At 41.8% G+C, this 16,855-nt stretch overlaps 1 protein-coding gene across 2 annotated transcripts in view; it reads right to left on the bottom strand.

Moving 5' to 3' along the window:
- Positions 1 to 79: 79 nt before the first annotated feature.
- The window catches only part of SEC24D (SEC24 homolog D, COPII coat complex component), a 59,838-nt gene continuing 43,062 nt past the window's right edge, over positions 80 to 16,855 (bottom strand). Inside the window, exons 12-23 of one of the 2 annotated variants that reach the window (XM_074905166.1) lie at positions 15,573 to 15,764; positions 14,841 to 14,934; positions 11,543 to 11,659; positions 10,896 to 11,066; positions 10,075 to 10,171; positions 9,271 to 9,416; positions 7,685 to 7,823; positions 7,128 to 7,246; positions 5,646 to 5,825; positions 4,919 to 5,110; positions 4,315 to 4,404; positions 80 to 4,006 (exon numbers count right to left, since the gene is read on the bottom strand). In XM_074905166.1, the coding sequence (XP_074761267.1) occupies positions 3,866 to 4,006; positions 4,315 to 4,404; positions 4,919 to 5,110; positions 5,646 to 5,825; positions 7,128 to 7,246; positions 7,685 to 7,823; positions 9,271 to 9,416; positions 10,075 to 10,171; positions 10,896 to 11,066; positions 11,543 to 11,659; positions 14,841 to 14,934; positions 15,573 to 15,764 (1,678 nt within the window). In that variant the 3' untranslated portion in view covers positions 80 to 3,865. Of the gene's footprint in view, positions 4,007 to 4,314; positions 4,405 to 4,918; positions 5,111 to 5,645; positions 5,826 to 7,127; positions 7,247 to 7,684; positions 7,824 to 9,270; positions 9,417 to 10,074; positions 10,172 to 10,895; positions 11,067 to 11,542; positions 11,660 to 14,840; positions 14,935 to 15,572; positions 15,765 to 16,855 lie in introns of those variants that run through there. The other variant, XM_074905167.1, reaches the window with a different exon arrangement.

The raw sequence follows: 16,855 nt of genomic DNA, 5'->3' as shown, positions 1-16,855 counted from the left end.
TAGTGTAAGGAAAAAAAGAACACTGCTCCAGAGAGTGTTAGATTACATCTCTCCAGATGGGCCAGCTTCACCAGGGAGGTGTAATGTGGGTGTTGTTAACAAGCAACTGACCTTACTTTCTAAATTGAGGTTAACGGACAAGGAAATAGACCTGTCTGCATGTCCTCTGCAGCCAGACACCTGCTGGTTGTAATGTGAAGGTGGTGCTTCCACAGCGAGAGCTGGCCTGTACAGGTAAGACAGTAGCATGGGCCTGTGTACCCCAAGGCCTGGTGTCACACACTTGTGGTGGTGGAGATGATACTTAGAAAATACTGTAGTGAGACTCTATTCCTCCCCCCTACCCAGTTATACAGTAAAAACATGTGCTCAACTTTTTTTAATCGCTATTGATTTGGACCGTATCTAAAACAGTGTCTAGAGATGAAAAGCTTTTAATTTCATTACCGGTTGTCAGTTAATTTCTCAGTTGTAACACTTTAACAGGAGGAGGATAACATTATCATCAGTGAATGATGAATATTTCATTTACCACAAGTAAATGAAGACTTAATTTGAGTGTGCTCTCCTTGAAGATAAAAAGCCTAACAAGTTTCTTCCTTTCCAATTTTAATAAATGCATAATGCCACCAATCTGGTCTGGGATGCCTGTCTAGATCTTGTCATGTCTTTCTGTTCTGGAAGATGCTTATAGTACTTTGGATATCTTAGACCCTGTACGAATTAGGTGAAGGATTTGACCACTGGACTGACAAGATACTCAGGATTTCAAAGACATCGGTCTCCTGTAAGTCATTGTGTGTAAATCCAGCCATCAGCTTGAGAATTCTCTTGTCTTTGACACCGCCGGTTACCTGAGGTTGGCTGAGATGGTGGCTGTGCTGTGCAAGTTTGTTGCAGGGCCTCTCCAGCGCAGCACCATTGTTGTAGATACTGAACGCATTGTTCAGTGGAGTGGCATTCAGGCTGCAAACTAAAAACCAATTTTGATTTGGCGGTGGAAGTTAAATGGCGTTAAATCAAGGGATTAAATATCCAGAATGCACTCTAGAAAAGAATAAATGACTGCTTTGAGCCCATTACATTGAAAATGATTCTAAGTCTTGTTTCTTGATCATGGCTTCTTAAGGATAGATTAATTGGAAGTGATAGATCATGAGACCCACTGTTTCTGTATTCAGAAGTAAAATGATTTCTTCTTCCAGAATCAGAAATAAGTAAACGGAAGTAAGTGGCCCAGTGCAATAGGATGAGGGCCAACTTAGGAACTAATAGGGTCATTATCATGAAGGAGGAAGAAGGAAGTGGTAGGTGATGTCTGTGGTGAAACATGAAGCGATTTAGAGGAGAATTATTACAGCAATTAGAAAAGAAAAACAAAAAAGGCCAAACTACTGTAAATCTGAGTTGTGTCACAGTCCTGCTGTTTATGCTGGAGCCAAGAATTGTGGTACATCTGTGTGAGAACTTTTATGATTGCTGCAAGAGCTGCTCTATCAGCATGTCTGTATCTTGGTGCCAGTTCAGCCATTATAGTGGCTTAATGAAGGCAGAGTTAATTGTATGTAAAAGGGTAGCGCTCGGATGAATTAGCTGTGTGCGTATTAACAGCTCTGTCTTACTACAGCTTTGTTCTGAACAGCACCTCTGTGCCTGGAATCCTGGCTGTCAGAAGGCTTTGCAGGTAGGCATGTGCTCCACAGTTGTAGGTGTAGAGCAGGCTGCCCCAAAGCAGCAGGTCCGTGTTGCTCACATGGCCTGAACTGACCAAGTAGAAGATGCACAGGATCTGCTGGCAAACACCAGGAACGAGGTAAGGAAATGGGTGCTGAGCAAGCACAGCTGAGGCAGGAGCTGCCTGGGGGAGCAGCTCACCACCTTCCTGCCTCAGGGGGGAAACTCATTTGTTGTGGTTGAAGTGAGCTTCCCTCAGCAGCTGGGCACAAACACTGCCTTACTCTGTGAGAACTGCTGCATCTTTTGGAAAGGTTTGTTTTTGTTTTGTTTTTTTTTCCATGAGACTTCTGGCACAACCAGGGGCAATGCTGACACTGAAAATCTGGAAGTTCTGTAATGCAGAATAAGCTTCCCTGGCTGTACAGGTGACCTACAGTGGTCTTTGCTGATTATTGGATGCAGGGCATTGCTTATGCTGGGGTAGGTATCATTGTTGCTAATTTAACTCTGCCATGTTCCCTGGCTCCTGAAGTCACTGTAACAAACTTCTTACACTGTCTTACTGCACTTGCAAGGAAGGATGGGGGGAGGAGGTGTGGTTTCCAACCCCCCTCTGTAGCAACCTGGGATACCTGTTGTAGGTGCTGCTGGTGAAGAGGTGGCAGAGGCTGACAGCATAAAAAACTTAAGAGCACTTAGTATACAAAAGAATAAACACACACAGTGATTGTATTTAATAATTGCTTATTTCTTTACACATAAGAGTTGCTGGTGTCATTTTACAAAGTACACTCATTTGGAATGGCAACAAATACTTTTTACAGGGTAACATCTTCAGCTAAAAAGTGCACATCTTGGCAGCTGACATCAGTCTGAGGATCCGTTTGTAATATAGCCACCTACTTTGTCAATGCACAAGGATACACCTAACATGGTTAAAGGCACTTTTTTTTTAATGAGGTCCAACTCTTGCCCTTACTTTTGAGGACTTTTGCTTTCTTTGAAACACTGATTTTTGTAACAGTTGCATCTCAAGTTTAAAAAAGTTTGAACCTCCCATGCAGAGGCATTGGTCCTAAAGATACAGACAGCCTGATGAAGTATATCTGTGGTGAACAGCTCTGACGGACTGGCTTTCTAAATTCTACCTTAAATATTCATATTAGCAGAGGCTTATTTTTCAAAGCAGTGACTGTTGAATAAATCAGTCATGTGAGAGGAGGTCACTTGTAAGAGGACAGGTTTTAAGCAAGAGGCTTTATTTTTATAGCACCACAAATAACCTTTGGTTAATGTGTCAACTGTCTTACAGTTGACCTGCCACTGAAATCTGGAGGGACAGATGTTTATCAAAGTTGTATTGGGAATATTCCAGTTAGGTTTTATTTAGAACATTTGCTAACAGTATATTTTGAAAGTGTAATTAAATAGTATGCTAAATTAATCCCTGCCCTTAATGCCACACTTACGGTACAATTCTCTAGTCTTACCTGCCAAATGTAGCAGAATTGTTTGATTACTCTTCTTCATGGGGTCCATTATTGTTAAGTCCAGTTATAAACTGAGGCATTTTTGTGTCCTTCATAACCCTGGGTGTGGAAGGTTACCCAGAGCTCTATTTCTGTAGAGGGCAAGGCTTGTCCCTTCAAGGAAAAAGGGGACTGGTTTTTAGAGCTCAGGTTTACATGAAGGACTTAAGTCCTCATGCTGAATTACATGATTACTGCAAGTCTGATTGAACTGTCTGCCCTCACTTAGAAAAAGCAGTGTTTTGATTTTGGGTTTTTTTTTTTTCCACTTTAGCATCTTTCCTGGCTCCTGTACAACTTAAGACTAGCAAAAGGAATAATTAAAAGTGTTTTCTAAATTATATTTTAATAAATGGATACCATATGCTCTTAAGAACTGTTTGAAATCTGGTAGTTCACTTACAGGAAGAGTCAGGACTCCCAGAAGTTGAGTACCTGAGTGCAGAACTTCCTACTCTACAGCTTAATAAGTAAGCTAAAGCCTCAGTGAGAGGTGCTGTGAAATGAAACTGTACAAAGAGAGCACAGAAAAGGTTGACAGCAGCACAGCAGAATGCCCAGGCAGGGTGGGGCTGTGGGCCCGCCTTCAGGCACCAAGGCCTGGCCCTCTTGCAAAATCAAGAACAAACTGACAAATTATAAATTATACTTGAGTTTCCTTAACTGAGCAGCTGGCAGATCTCTTTGTGAACACAGCATAAGAAATCCACATAAGAAGCACCTCCATAAATACTTTTGTCTTCTACTAGGAACTGTCGGAAAAGCATCTCTGACTGCTCCCGTTGTTTCACTATGATCAGCTGAAAAGAGAAGAGAGACATCTGTGTAGGGGACAGGAAGGGGGGAAATCCCCCAAACTAATGAATCTCCACATTTCTGTAGCTGCATTTATGAATACAGGAGAGATAGTGTGAGTTAAGGTTTGCAGAATAAAACAGTAACCTTTAGACTTGACTAGCTCTGCAAATCTGCAATGCATGCTGGAACTCAGTAACATACAGGAGAATTCCTGATACGTAAAACCTTTTACAGCTACCAGTATGTTTTTGTCAAAGCCAGTGGTGTTCTAGACAGGTATGAGGAATGAGTTGAGGCAGAGAAAAGTTACCTTCATGGTATAGGGCTTCTGGCTCTGGATGTGCTCCAGTATTGACTTCAGTTTCTTAGAAAAGGGATTGTCCAGGTCAGGCAGTGATGTCTGTTAGAAAGAAAGCAGGGCAGGCTGTTATATGCCAGGCACATCTCCTACGAATCCATATAAAACTAGGTGCAGGTATTTATGATGCAAGTTAACTGTGGATTCCATTCTAAACTGGGAAATGCCACCTCCTTCACAAAAATGTCTGTCATCTTAGACACATCCCTCTAAGCCATTTTTCAGTTCAAAATAATCATGCTGTAAAAATTCATTATTGGGAGAAACTTGTAACTATCACAAAGTGTTTTATTCCAATTTTAGCAGTAAGCATTCAATAGGGCTTTATTGTTGCAGATTAAAGTTTAAGAAGGTTTAAAAATGTTGTGAAAGCTTCTTTCCTGTAAACATTGATTATAAAAGCTCATTAGTTTTACATCTGTTAAGACACTTCTGGTGTGTCTTAACACCTCCTGCTGGTCACCTATTTCTGGTTTTTAGTAGAATGATGAAAATCTGCCTCACTTTTCTCCAGTTAAGTCTGGTCTTACCAAACCGTAAGTCTCCATCTACTCACAGCCTCGGTGCTGATGTGCGCGAAGGACGGCATGTTGAAAAGCCCCTGGATGAGCTCTGGGGGCGCGCTGACGCCCAGCCACAGGAACACCCTCAGACCATCGGCCAGCAGGAAGGCCCCTCCTTCCGAGAGACGTTCCTCAGAGCAGCGGACAGCAGCTGGGACACTGTCGCTCTTCAGATCCAGGCTGTGCTGAGGGGCAAGAGTACGCAAGAGTTGTAGACTTGGTGCCTTCGAGGTGACTAAAGCTCTAATTAGATACTGAAAAGGTTCTCTAATTAGATACTCTAATTATATTAGATACTGAAAGGTTCAGTACATCATAGTGGTTCCTTTCCAGATTAGAGGAATTGGAAATCAAGCCTCTTCTTTGTCAATTAACACAATGTGTGCAAAAGAACACTTGCCATAAGTGGGGAGACACTTCCACACCAGTGTTGATCTTAAAGCTGGCACCTTTCATTAGCCTGGGCAAAAACCTTGTTAAAAGTACAGTGAGATTCTTTGAGGATGCTGATGTCAACGACTGATAATGCCAATTCCCCATTTTCCATTACACTCCTTCAGTTCATCTAGCAACTCCCTCACAGTAAAAATGTACTCCAGCGTGGCAGCGTAACACTTGCCCAGCAGACAGAATCTTTCCTGCATCTGCACAACTATAAAACCGCAGCATACTGGAAGCAGTTTTACTGAAAAGGAGACAATGTGCAAACAACATACTCACAAGTGGCAGAAGCTGGGGATAGAAGAATAACTGGGTGTCAGCCACCCCCATGGAGGTGACCAGTTGCCGCTGGTACGCTCTCTCGTCCGTGGGAATTTCTGGCCGCCCAGTGAGCACGCAGCTCTTCAGCAGGCAGTTCATGTACACTGGCAGCACCTTCATGGCATCCGGAAGGATGAGCTGGGAGGCAGAGAGCACTTGGTCTTTGAGACAGCCCATGTGCTGGGGAATGAGCACTGCACTTTCAAACTCTGAAATAAATGCCTGCTTGTTTTCTTTGATTAAACTAGAAAAACTTTTTAATATGTGCTGTGTCAAACCAGCTGTGACAGCTCTGAACAGTTAATGCATTTAATAAGAATCCAACAGAAACCTACAGACCGCAGTAGTTGTCTCGGATACTGTCATCTCCCTGTAACCCATGCTCAGTTTTAGGTACTAAAGTACAGGGGAGTCGCATAAGGAAGTTTAAGTCATATAACTGGGATGTGCTAATAATTCTAATCCATAGGAAGAAGAAAGAATTGGAAAATACAGTTTAAAGGAGATCAAAGGAACTAACTCAAATGCCTCTAACATTGTTGGAGTCCTTCAGCCTTCCTATTAACATCAGCATTAATGCACAAAATTGCCAACTGTCATTCAAAAAGTAACAGTCAACCCTTCCTGTTATCTTAGGGTGCCTCAAAATCTCAAGGAGATAGGGAAATGGAAGTTACATTCAAATGCTTACAGGATTTGGATTTAGTTCAGCCATTTTTAGGTGTTTGTTTGAAACAAAAAAAAGACTTGTCAGAAACAGCTGCTGAAAGGATTTGACAACACCTTCCTGCTGGTTCAGTGAGACCTCCCTAAATATTCTGAATATATAAAAGAACAGGCTGAAATTAGAGATGTCTTGAGAGAATTTTCAAGTAGTGTGGACTAGAAGTAATCAGGTTCCTAGAGCTTCTTACAGCCCTTTGGTAAATAAAGGACTGACTTAGTTAATAGATGTTACTTTACATCACCATGGATTTTTTTTCCCCCAGGAGTTCGGCCCCATCTAGACATGAGGTATTTCTCATTCCAGTGCACTCTGCACACGACATGCAAGTTCAGATTGTCCATTAAGATACAATGATGTTTCCATTTGTTGACATTGTCTTATTTGTCAAAAATTAGAATGGTAACTAACAAGAAGAAAAAAAGGAAAGTTTTGTGAGTCAGCACATGATTCCTGAAGACAGGAAAAGGCTGTCTAAGCTCCTTTGGGTGAATATAATCATCAGTTTCCTCACTGGCACTGCCCTTTGTTCTGGAACAACAGCCTCCATGTGTTGTAATTGCTACCACTAAATCCCACCTGTCAACTAATTATATTTAAAAAAAAAAAAAGTCTGTCTTGAGGTTTTCCTTTCTGGCACTGCTGATGTTGCAGGGGTGGGAACTGACCTGCTGCAGAGCCTGGCTGGGGGAGGGCAGCATTCAGGTGTGTTTTACCTGGCTGACTGCTGAGGGGCTGGCACAGTTCTTCCTGTAACACGCCAGCATGTGAGCTGTCTGATTCACCAGGATCTCTCTGACCATCTTCAGTGGTTGGCTCAGAATGGCTTTAAAAGCTACAAACACAGAACAATAAAAGAGCATGCTGAAGATGGACGTGTGCTCTTTCTTAAAAGTATCTATATTCTGCTTGCTTCTAGTTTTACTGATCTGAGGCCTATGGCTACGTGTTTGTGTCTCTTGCAGCCAGCATCCTGGAGGACGTTTATTCATCTGCCCCAGTAAAACCCCCAGCACCCACCCAGCGCTGTGACAGGACATCCATTTCCTCTACCATGCCCTGCACGTGTCCAGCTCCCTTCACAAGCATTACATATTTCAGACATACTGCCATTAAAGTAACACTTGTCTTTTCAACTTTCTACTACTTCAGGAGTTTCTCAGGCTCGGAGCAGCAAGTTACAAACCATGATTTCCCACTTCAGCTCCGTTTCCCTCCTCTTCCTCCACCTCAAAGTAAAAAAGGAAGCAAAATCAGTCTGTTACAACTTTACCTGACTTAGCAAAGAAGTTGATAAGTGCATCAGTCTCGCAGGTCTTGTAGACATCAGCTAACTGGGAGCTGCAGTTTAAACCTATATTGTGTATGCGAAGTCGTCTCTGCCCGCTTATTGATGTGTAAAGGACAGCACACTGCAACAGAGGCACAAATTACCACTTAGTTTAAAGCACAAAGCTTCTGTCATGCAGCAGCCTCCTACTTTGTGCATAAAAATGCACACAGTTACTTCTGAAGACAGGCTAGCCTTGCAGTGCTGCTTCAGTGCTTCTGTCATCTACAGACCCAACATACATACCTGTATTTTTTATGGAACTATATTAGACATTATAAAAGGTACTAATCTTAAAATTATAGAAAATAATGACTGAAAGGCTTATTACTCATTTGCTACACACTGGTGGTATCATCTGAAAACAAGAGATTGCATATTTTTAAATCCTACTTTGTAGCTGTATAATACTTGAACAGTTCAAATAAATGTATCTGAAGAGACGCCACACAAGACACGTGAAGCTTGCTGAGAAACGCTCTGCCCGTCACGGCAGGGCTTGGCACAACCTAGTCTTGAAAAGTTGAGTGGTTCTTTTTACATGAGTTGCTTATGAATTGAGACAGGGGGTCCTGCTAACCCCTGTATCTTGCATCTACCGTGGGCTTAGATACTAAAAATTGAGGGTGTAATTTAAGAATTTCCTTATGACTGCCAATTCTACTTCAGTATAATGTTGATACTTTAATACAACGTACGATGCAAAGGCTGCAGGGCAAACACAGGCTCCAAGCTGCTGTGGTCTGCCATGTGTTAGAGCCCACCACAAGTGCCTCTTCTCACATGAAGGAGCTGCAGGAGCGACGTCTCCAGGGCACACACAGCCCTGTCACTGCAGCACCATGGCTCTAGGGACACCCACCAGGCAGGAGTTTGACAGTGCTGTACTTGTACAGGGGTTAACTGCTGGCCGAGGAAATGTATTTATAGGGGCAAGTTACAAGCCAAGCAGAGCAGAAATAAAAACTTTAGATAATTCTGTGGCTTCAGTCGAGCACCTGCGTGCTGGGAGCAGGAGGGAGCTGGCAGGCAGCTGGCAAGGGAGAACTTTGAGCATGCAGGTACTGCTGCTGGTGGGTGTCACAGCCCGTGGGGGGGAGTCACATTTGGCACCAGAGAACCACTCTTGAACAGAGATGCCACAAGGATTGCCACAGCAACAACACCTTCCATGTAAGTAGTAATGAATCTTGTGCTCCAAATAAACTTACTTGGTAAAATGGAAAAAACAGCAGCTGAGGAGATCTCAGTGAGTGTTTAGAAAGCACTTTGGTATCCCTGAACAGAAGCAGCATAGAGGGAGGTGAACACATGGATTGTCACGAGGGGTGCTGTGTGTGCTTTCAAGGTAAGATGCCACCTTTGGGTAGTTAATTAAAACCTTCTTTTATTAGTGGTATCATGTCACCAGAGCCTGTGCCGTGCTGTGCCCTGCTCCCACCAGTTCTACACCAAAACTTCTGTTACAGCTCCAGAAGTTCTTGCTCACAATTTCATGACATCATTATCTGTAATTAAGATTTTTGTACCTGAATTAAGGCTCCACTGTCTTCGTTCAGTTTGTCATCATGTTTGAACTCCACTGTCACGGCCTTGTCACAGTCAACTGCTGCCATCTCTACATCCGTGGTGTTGTTCATGTAAATAGCACCAAAGAAGTCCGTAGCCCTGAAGCCTACAGCCAAATTTAAACAAACCACATCCTTTTATTTAAAAATGGCAAATAAAATTGACATAATTTTGTGACTTTCTTTTTATGGCCAGTAACTTTTGCTTACTGAAACCGGAACCATTTTCCCTCAGGCATCTGCAGCCTCAGGGGGTCCCACCAGGTGTCCTTGCCAATGGCATTTTGTGACAGCTGGGCGAGAGGGACAAGCTGACAGCACAAAGCTGTGCTGTGACTCTGAGACCACCCAGACCCTTCTGCGCTGTTGACTTGGCTGCTCTGCATGTGTCCGTTTCTCAAATGCTTGCATTTGGGGTAAGAACGAACGCTTGAAAATCAGACACAGCAATGTCATTTCAAGTATGAAAATGAGGGAACGTGCCAGTGTCCAGCAGCCACACTTTTTTACACAACTTGCAATCCAAGATGCATGCAGAGTGAGCAGAAGCCTTACTCCTATTTGAAAAGCAATTGTTATGGAGGCACATACAGGAAGGGCGTATTCATGCGTTTTATCAGTCCATACAATTACTTTTTTCAAGAGGTACATAATGAAGTTAAACCAGTCGGATCTTACAGGTGATCTGTACAGCATGGTATTATTTAAAATTTTATACTGTCATATGCATTCCTGTTTAGTGTCATTCCCAGCGGGCACCATTACCTGTGCTAGTCCGAACCCTCATTATTGCATCAAATCCGGTCTTTTTTTCGAGGTCCTTCCTGAGGTCACTTAAGAACTGTGGGCTGTCAGCATCCAGCTGAAACGCAAAGCAGAAGCCAGAGTTGCAGTTCAGCACTGGGTGGCAGCATCACAGCGGAAACCCAGCCCTCTCCCCCTCCCTGTGACCCACCCCCGGCATCAGATCTGTTCCTTTCACCTTTAACATCTCTCCTCTCCTTTAAAGAGATAAACAGTGCTGATTGCTGTGTTGTTTACCGAAACATACATCTGCCGGTGTCCACCAATTCACCACTAGGCTTGGACATCCAGAATTTCTATTCAGTCAGATCATCTCCAGTAATGTCCATTCTTGCCCAGCTAGGATTTTAAGGCATAGCCTTAGGAATTAAGAGAGTAGCCTTGCTGACCTCACAAAAAAATGCTTTTGCAGGTCAGCTCCTGACACAAAGTCCCCTGCTCCCCAGAGGCATTCTCATGACATTTTAAACACGTGTTATTACAGCTTTTTGGGGGGTCACTGTCAAGCACTTTTATCTATATATACAGGAGTATCTGACTTCCCTGCTCAGATGTCAGCATATGTAAGTGGATTTAATTTTAAGAAACCAACCAGCTTATTACTGTTTCAAGACACACATTTGAGTCCGATGTGTATTTCTAAGTTTGAATTTTATCCCCTGGAGTTTATAAGTAAGTATTCTAGAGTCACTTTACTTTTATGTTAAACATTAAAGCACACGTTGAAATGGAAAGCGAAACAACCCCCCGAGGCATTACTATCGGAAAGGCGCATCACCTACCTGGAAATTGTTGTACTTGTACAATGTTCCTCCAGTGTACATTGTGACAAGACCCACAGAGGCTACATCCACATACTGGTTTGGGAAGAGGAACAAATTGACGCAGCAGCCGTTAGCCACACAATCCCTGGCCAAGGCCTCATATGAATTCACCTGGGGCTGGAAGAGTGTCTGCACAGAATTAAAAAACACAAGTGCCGTAACATTAGATATCGTTGGTAGCCAACCACAATCCAAACGCCCCCCCTGAAGAAAAAAAGATGACGTGGAAGTTTTCAGTGAGGCACGGATTCGATTAAAAACGTGCTGCTCCTGCCCATGTACTCGTATGCAGGGAACCCACTCGGTACGTTCGGAGAGCACCTCATCACTGAGCAGGCTGGCAGCAGCGGCTCTGGGTGGGGGCAGTTACTTGCTGCTGGGGGGTTTCCTTTATCCCTGGGAGTGGCTGCTCTGCTGCAGTTTGACTGTGCTGTTCCTGTGGGGCAGTATCAATACACCTACGTAACGTGGGCACAGTGAGGATGGGAATATGACATAATTAAACAACACATCCTTGTAAAAGAAAATAAATGAAAAAAGGTCAAGGCTCTGTCAGAGAAATTCAGCGTAACAGCAGTCCCTTGTTAACTTGAAGTAGAAAATACCTTTTCTTTATCTGTATTTAGTAGTTTTTTGTCATCTCTGTTTCTCAGCTTCCCTGGTGCTTCCGCAGTTGGCAATGAAGAATGGAAGATAAACAGTTTTCCAGCACATTCTGCAGCCTGTTTCAAAGACACCATATTGGCATATTTATTGCTGCCAAGACAAACAAGACATTGCGGTATCTCACAGAACAGTGTAAACTTTCTGCGAGTTCCTCACAGCTAAATAATTAATTTAGAGACTCAAAACTTGACAGAAGTAAGGCACAAAAACTGGGAATTTTATGTCAGTAAGTAACAGTCTAGCATACAGATATGTTGGCTGATGCGTTGTTACAGCAATTTCTACACACAAATCTAAAATCTTGATAGGCAAGTCTCTCTTGGAGACTTTCCAATTGGATATAAGCATTACACAACAAGCAACAAGTATCAGAAGTACAAATACTAAATGGGATAAAATTAAAAGGAAACATTATTTAATGAAAAAACTATTTCAGTTCAGGCACATTAGTGTCCACTACATTTTTATAGACAAGTGACAATTACATTCCTGTTCTAGATTCCACATTCAAATCTACACTGAAAGCAAAACTTGTGATGAACATTTCCTCCTGTGACAAATATATGAAGTAACTGCCGGGTTTATTCAAGTTTTCTATTCTTATTTAGAACTCTAACATTAAAGAAGATGAAATTTACTGGAATGACAAACTATTGACAAAAACCCAAAGAAGAGAGTAACAACAGCAGCAGTATCAGAGGCATCTTTGTACTATTAACAAGCTTTTCTACCAAAATTTCGAAAATCCAGTATATCACTTACCCTTGAGACAGTTCATGGGAGCAAACAAAACAGAACAGACCATTTCAGCTGGGAGGGGCCTACAACGATCACTTAGTTCAGGTGCCTGACCAGAAGTTACAGCAAAGTGAAATGAAAGCTGACTAGCAGTTCTGAGGTCTCCAAGTACTGATGAAGCTGGGTGAAGGGAAGGGAGGAAGGAGGGATCTGTCCTTTTCCAGCTTCAGACTTCACCACACATCCAGGTTAAAACTGCAGTAACCCAAGACTGCAGACACAGATCAGTTTTCATACTCTTTCTCCTCCAGATCTTAAGATGTTCACAAGATAAAGATGTTCCACATTTCAAAATAAACTATGGCATTCTTCTGGGAAAACCAGAAATCTCTTTGCTTTGGCAAAAATGCAACTGAATACAGTATGTTACTTTCAGCAGAGCTGAAATTTCACCCCTAATATTTCAAGCAGAGTTACCATTAATCACGAATGCCAATTTCTTCAATTCCTTTTAGGAAGCATTCTGCTGAAAACCAAAAAACTTACCAAAGACCTATTTGTCATGATACGCATCAGCAATCACGTATGTTGATTTTGACAAATTTTCTAAAATGTATGTATGTTATTTCTAAAAGTGTCTTAAAATTAATCTCAAATAGGGATACAGTCCATTTTATTCTTTTTAAACAAGAATTGTTTTCTTGAGAACAGGTGTATATATATATATATATATATATTAATAATTCACAGTGAGAATCCTTACAAGTAACAACTTTAAAATACTGAGCTAAATACAAAGCTTAATTAAGAGCTGCTTGCTTTTACAGCCAACAAAGGAAATTTACAATTACAGCCCTTCAGTTTGCTTTGTTGAAATCAAGTATTAGGGCAGAGCATACTGATGAAAGAGGTAACCAAATGTCTGTTTCACACACACACCTTCTGGTGGTGTGAATAAATAACAAGAAAATAGGTATTAATTAAATATTTAAGAAACAGACTAAGAAATGTTATGTATTTTCGATTCAACAAATTTATCTACCTAAAGTTCAAGCTTTGCTTTGTAATAATTTATTGTAACTAATTTGCTAAATTAAGCAGGGTGGGTGTTGTAATAAAAACTATTGTAACTAATCTGCTGGGCTGGGCAAGGCGGGTATGGTACACTTGAACGACCTGTAAATGTTAGACAATTAAATGTAAAATGGGCCATTCAGATTGGAACAATGTAACCGTGTCTCCGAAACCCCACCTAACATTAGATGGGAACAATGTAACTATGCCTTAAAAAAAACTCCACCAAGAACTGATAAGTAATTTCTGTTTGAGAGAAAAAAAAAAAAAAAAAAAGCCCGCCAAAAGGATGAGATCATGAGGCTTTAAAAAAAAAAAAAAATCCAATAGGAGAAAAGCGCGCCAAGAGACCAAGGTTTCGAAACTTTCAAAAGACCCAATAGGAGGAGGACATGCACCCCAGCAACCCAAATGATCCAGTGAAAAAGAGCAGGACAATCAGCTGATGAGAAAGACTGGTTAAAGACGATGACACAAGAGTGTAAGAACGCGGGGTTTTTTGAAATTCGGGGTGCGTGTGGCAGAGTTGCGGCTCTCCATGCACCCAGCGCTGCTTTGCCTATTGCCTCTCACCCAAAATTGATTGAACCCAAATAAAAATATCTTTTTTTTTTAAATGAAAATTGGCTTCGTCTGATTATAACAGCTTATACACAGCTCACAGAAAAATCAACCATTTTAAAACACCACTGGCTGTTTTCTGCCCCTACAAATCTTGTGGTGAACCACGGTGGCATTCTTTTATTTGGCAGCGCTCCATGGAAATGTCAGCACTTTAGGGGATGTCCCGGACATACAGAAAGCAACCGGGGATGCATCTTGACCTGTGGATTTATTTTCAGCTGTATTCAAGCTGTGAGAACTTGTCAGTTAAGCAGAAACCCTCCAACCCCCTACCCGATTCAGTCATAAATAATCATAAATATCTTGTTTTGCAGAATAAGTCTACAGAAGCAGAACAGGCAGGGCAAAATCCTATCTTCTGCTGAGTCTTCCTGCCCTTCACACACACAAGTACTGGGTATCTGTGCAAACATCCGGAGTACCTACTAGTTCTGTTGCAGTAACTAAACACTTTTATTTCTCTCAAATGCTGAACGAGAAACCAACTCCTGCTCCTCATCTTCTCCTCCACATTCATTTCATGTGGAATAGACTCTAGGGACTGGTTTCCCTCAACAAGCAAAATCTGGAAACAGATGTTACGCTTGTCAGTGTTCTCATTTTGACTAAAGCAGTTCAAAAAAGTACTCTTAGAGTAACAGAACGTTAGTGCTGGAAACTATCAGCGACTTTTTTTTCTAATTTCCCATTCTGATTTGTAGGAGGACTCAGGACTGGCTTTTAGCAAACAGAATTTCTGCGGTTTATCAAGTCCTATTCTCATTCAAGAGCTGCTTCTCGTAGAGAGAGGCACGTTCTCACCTTTAGGGCCTCCATGCCAGCCTGGATAACAGGAGCAAAGATAGTCTCACTCTCGTTAGTGTCCGCAAACATCTCTGGAATCTGGTCCAACAAGCTGTGAAAGAGGAAAGGATCAGTCTCGACTGGTTAGCCCATTTGGGAAAATTCCCAAACATACCTTGTAACATACAAAGTCTTCACACAGGAAGATGTTTTCCATGCAAAGTTGTATTAAAAAAAAAAAATCAACAGGAATTTTGATCTCTTAGGGTTCCAGCCAGAATAAAACAGAATATGATTTTTTACATTCTATGAGATGCATTACTTCAAAGCTGGTGACGAAAAGGAACACGCAATAAATAAAAAATATCTACAAATTAAGGAGTTCTAATGTGCTGTAAGGACTTAGGAGTCCTTAGATCATATCCAGGTGTGCGTCATACACATTGCAAGAGGAAAAACATGCAACATGGCACACAGCCACACCCCCTTCCCAGTCTGAAGCAGCACAGCTGAAGATGCATGGTTTACACCTGGCCTAAATATGCTTTCAAATTCAGCACTGGGGGTTGTTGATAGCCCTTTTTCTTTGCCTCAGAGGTGAAAATACATGACTTGAAGCATCTGCTGGCTTCTAAAGTACTGCAATAAATACACGTACCCCACAAACCCCAGTATCACAGTTGACTAAAAGGCATAATGCATATCATCAGCATCCAGATCTTATTCACATATGGAATAATCATACTTTACTTGATAACAACAGATCGAGATTCCTGAAAGTTAACAAGGAAACCATCCAGCAAAGGAACAAAAACTTCGCCAACATCCGAGACCACCATCATCTGAGGCTGAGCTAAGCTGCTTTTTACATTGAAGAAGTGGAGAACCTTGTTATAAGTAACAAAACCAACTCGAATTGCTGAGGATTCTTCTTGCTCTTCTCTGTAAGAAAAACAAGAACAACTGGTTATAATTCTGAAATTCTGACCTTGCAATAAAAGCATTCCTTTGAAATGCAAGGCTGCCTTCAGATCATTATCTGTACTGGGAGCAACAAAGCAAACAATTACCAAGCAGATTTAACAGCCTCAATCTTCGCCTTAGGTCAAATTAAAACACCCTGACAAGATCAACTGCTGTATTTAGGTTTTGGGTTTTTTTAAAAAAAAACGTATTTAGGTCAACCCTATCAACTGTACATCCCATCCAAGCAGTCAAAAGTCCCTGACATAAAGAATAAACCATGCTGACCTCAAAACGTGGAAAAGAGAGAGAGAACAGGACAGTTAGTTACCAGATACAATCAGAAAATCAGCTTTATTGAGAACACGCTGTATTTCAGTGACAGTAATGATCGATGCCTAGTAAGAATAGTAACTAGGCTTGAATAATGTCTGATGACTTTGGTGGGTCAATCTTCAGCTTCAGCAGCACTACTTATAAGCAGCAAAAGCTCCACGGCTGTGCATCACACGGAAAACACACTGTAGACACGACTCCTTATTGCTAGGATGTTCCCAGGCCAACCAATGCTAGCCAAGTGCAGGAACACCACAGGCAGCAAGCTCAGCCTCTGCCTTTGTGGCTGTAACTCCTCTAAGCAGCAACCCACTCTGCTATCAGTAGCAGCATTATTAGTAGTACTAGTTAGACCCTTACCAGGTTTGCAGTCCTAAGGTTAGTGAGCTTTTCCCTAAAAGGCAATCCCATTCAAAAATTTGGTCTTAGTTACTAATAAAACAGCATCTTCTTGTAGCAGGGTGTTCTGCTTGTAAATGACAGATGAAGCCTTTAGATGAAAAATGCCAGATGGGAAGCCTGTGGTACCTACAATTACTACAGGTTCTGTACAACAACACTAGACATTTCAGCAGCCTACTTCACTTCTGGTGAGATGTCAGAAAACCAGCAAATACCGAGTCCGTAATCTAATGCTTTTGCATGTTTGAAAGTTTCATGTTCAAAGTACCGCAACCTGGAAAACCTCATTCAACTCCCAGTTCTGCCACTGATTTCATTTACAACCGAGAGGA

Source organism: Athene noctua, chromosome 4 (genome assembly GCF_965140245.1).
Source record: "Athene noctua chromosome 4, bAthNoc1.hap1.1, whole genome shotgun sequence".
NCBI classification, from domain to species: domain Eukaryota; kingdom Metazoa; phylum Chordata; class Aves; order Strigiformes; family Strigidae; genus Athene; species Athene noctua.
The sequence above is the reverse complement of the archived record's forward strand: the minus strand, read 5'-3'. Positions and strand labels throughout refer to the sequence as shown.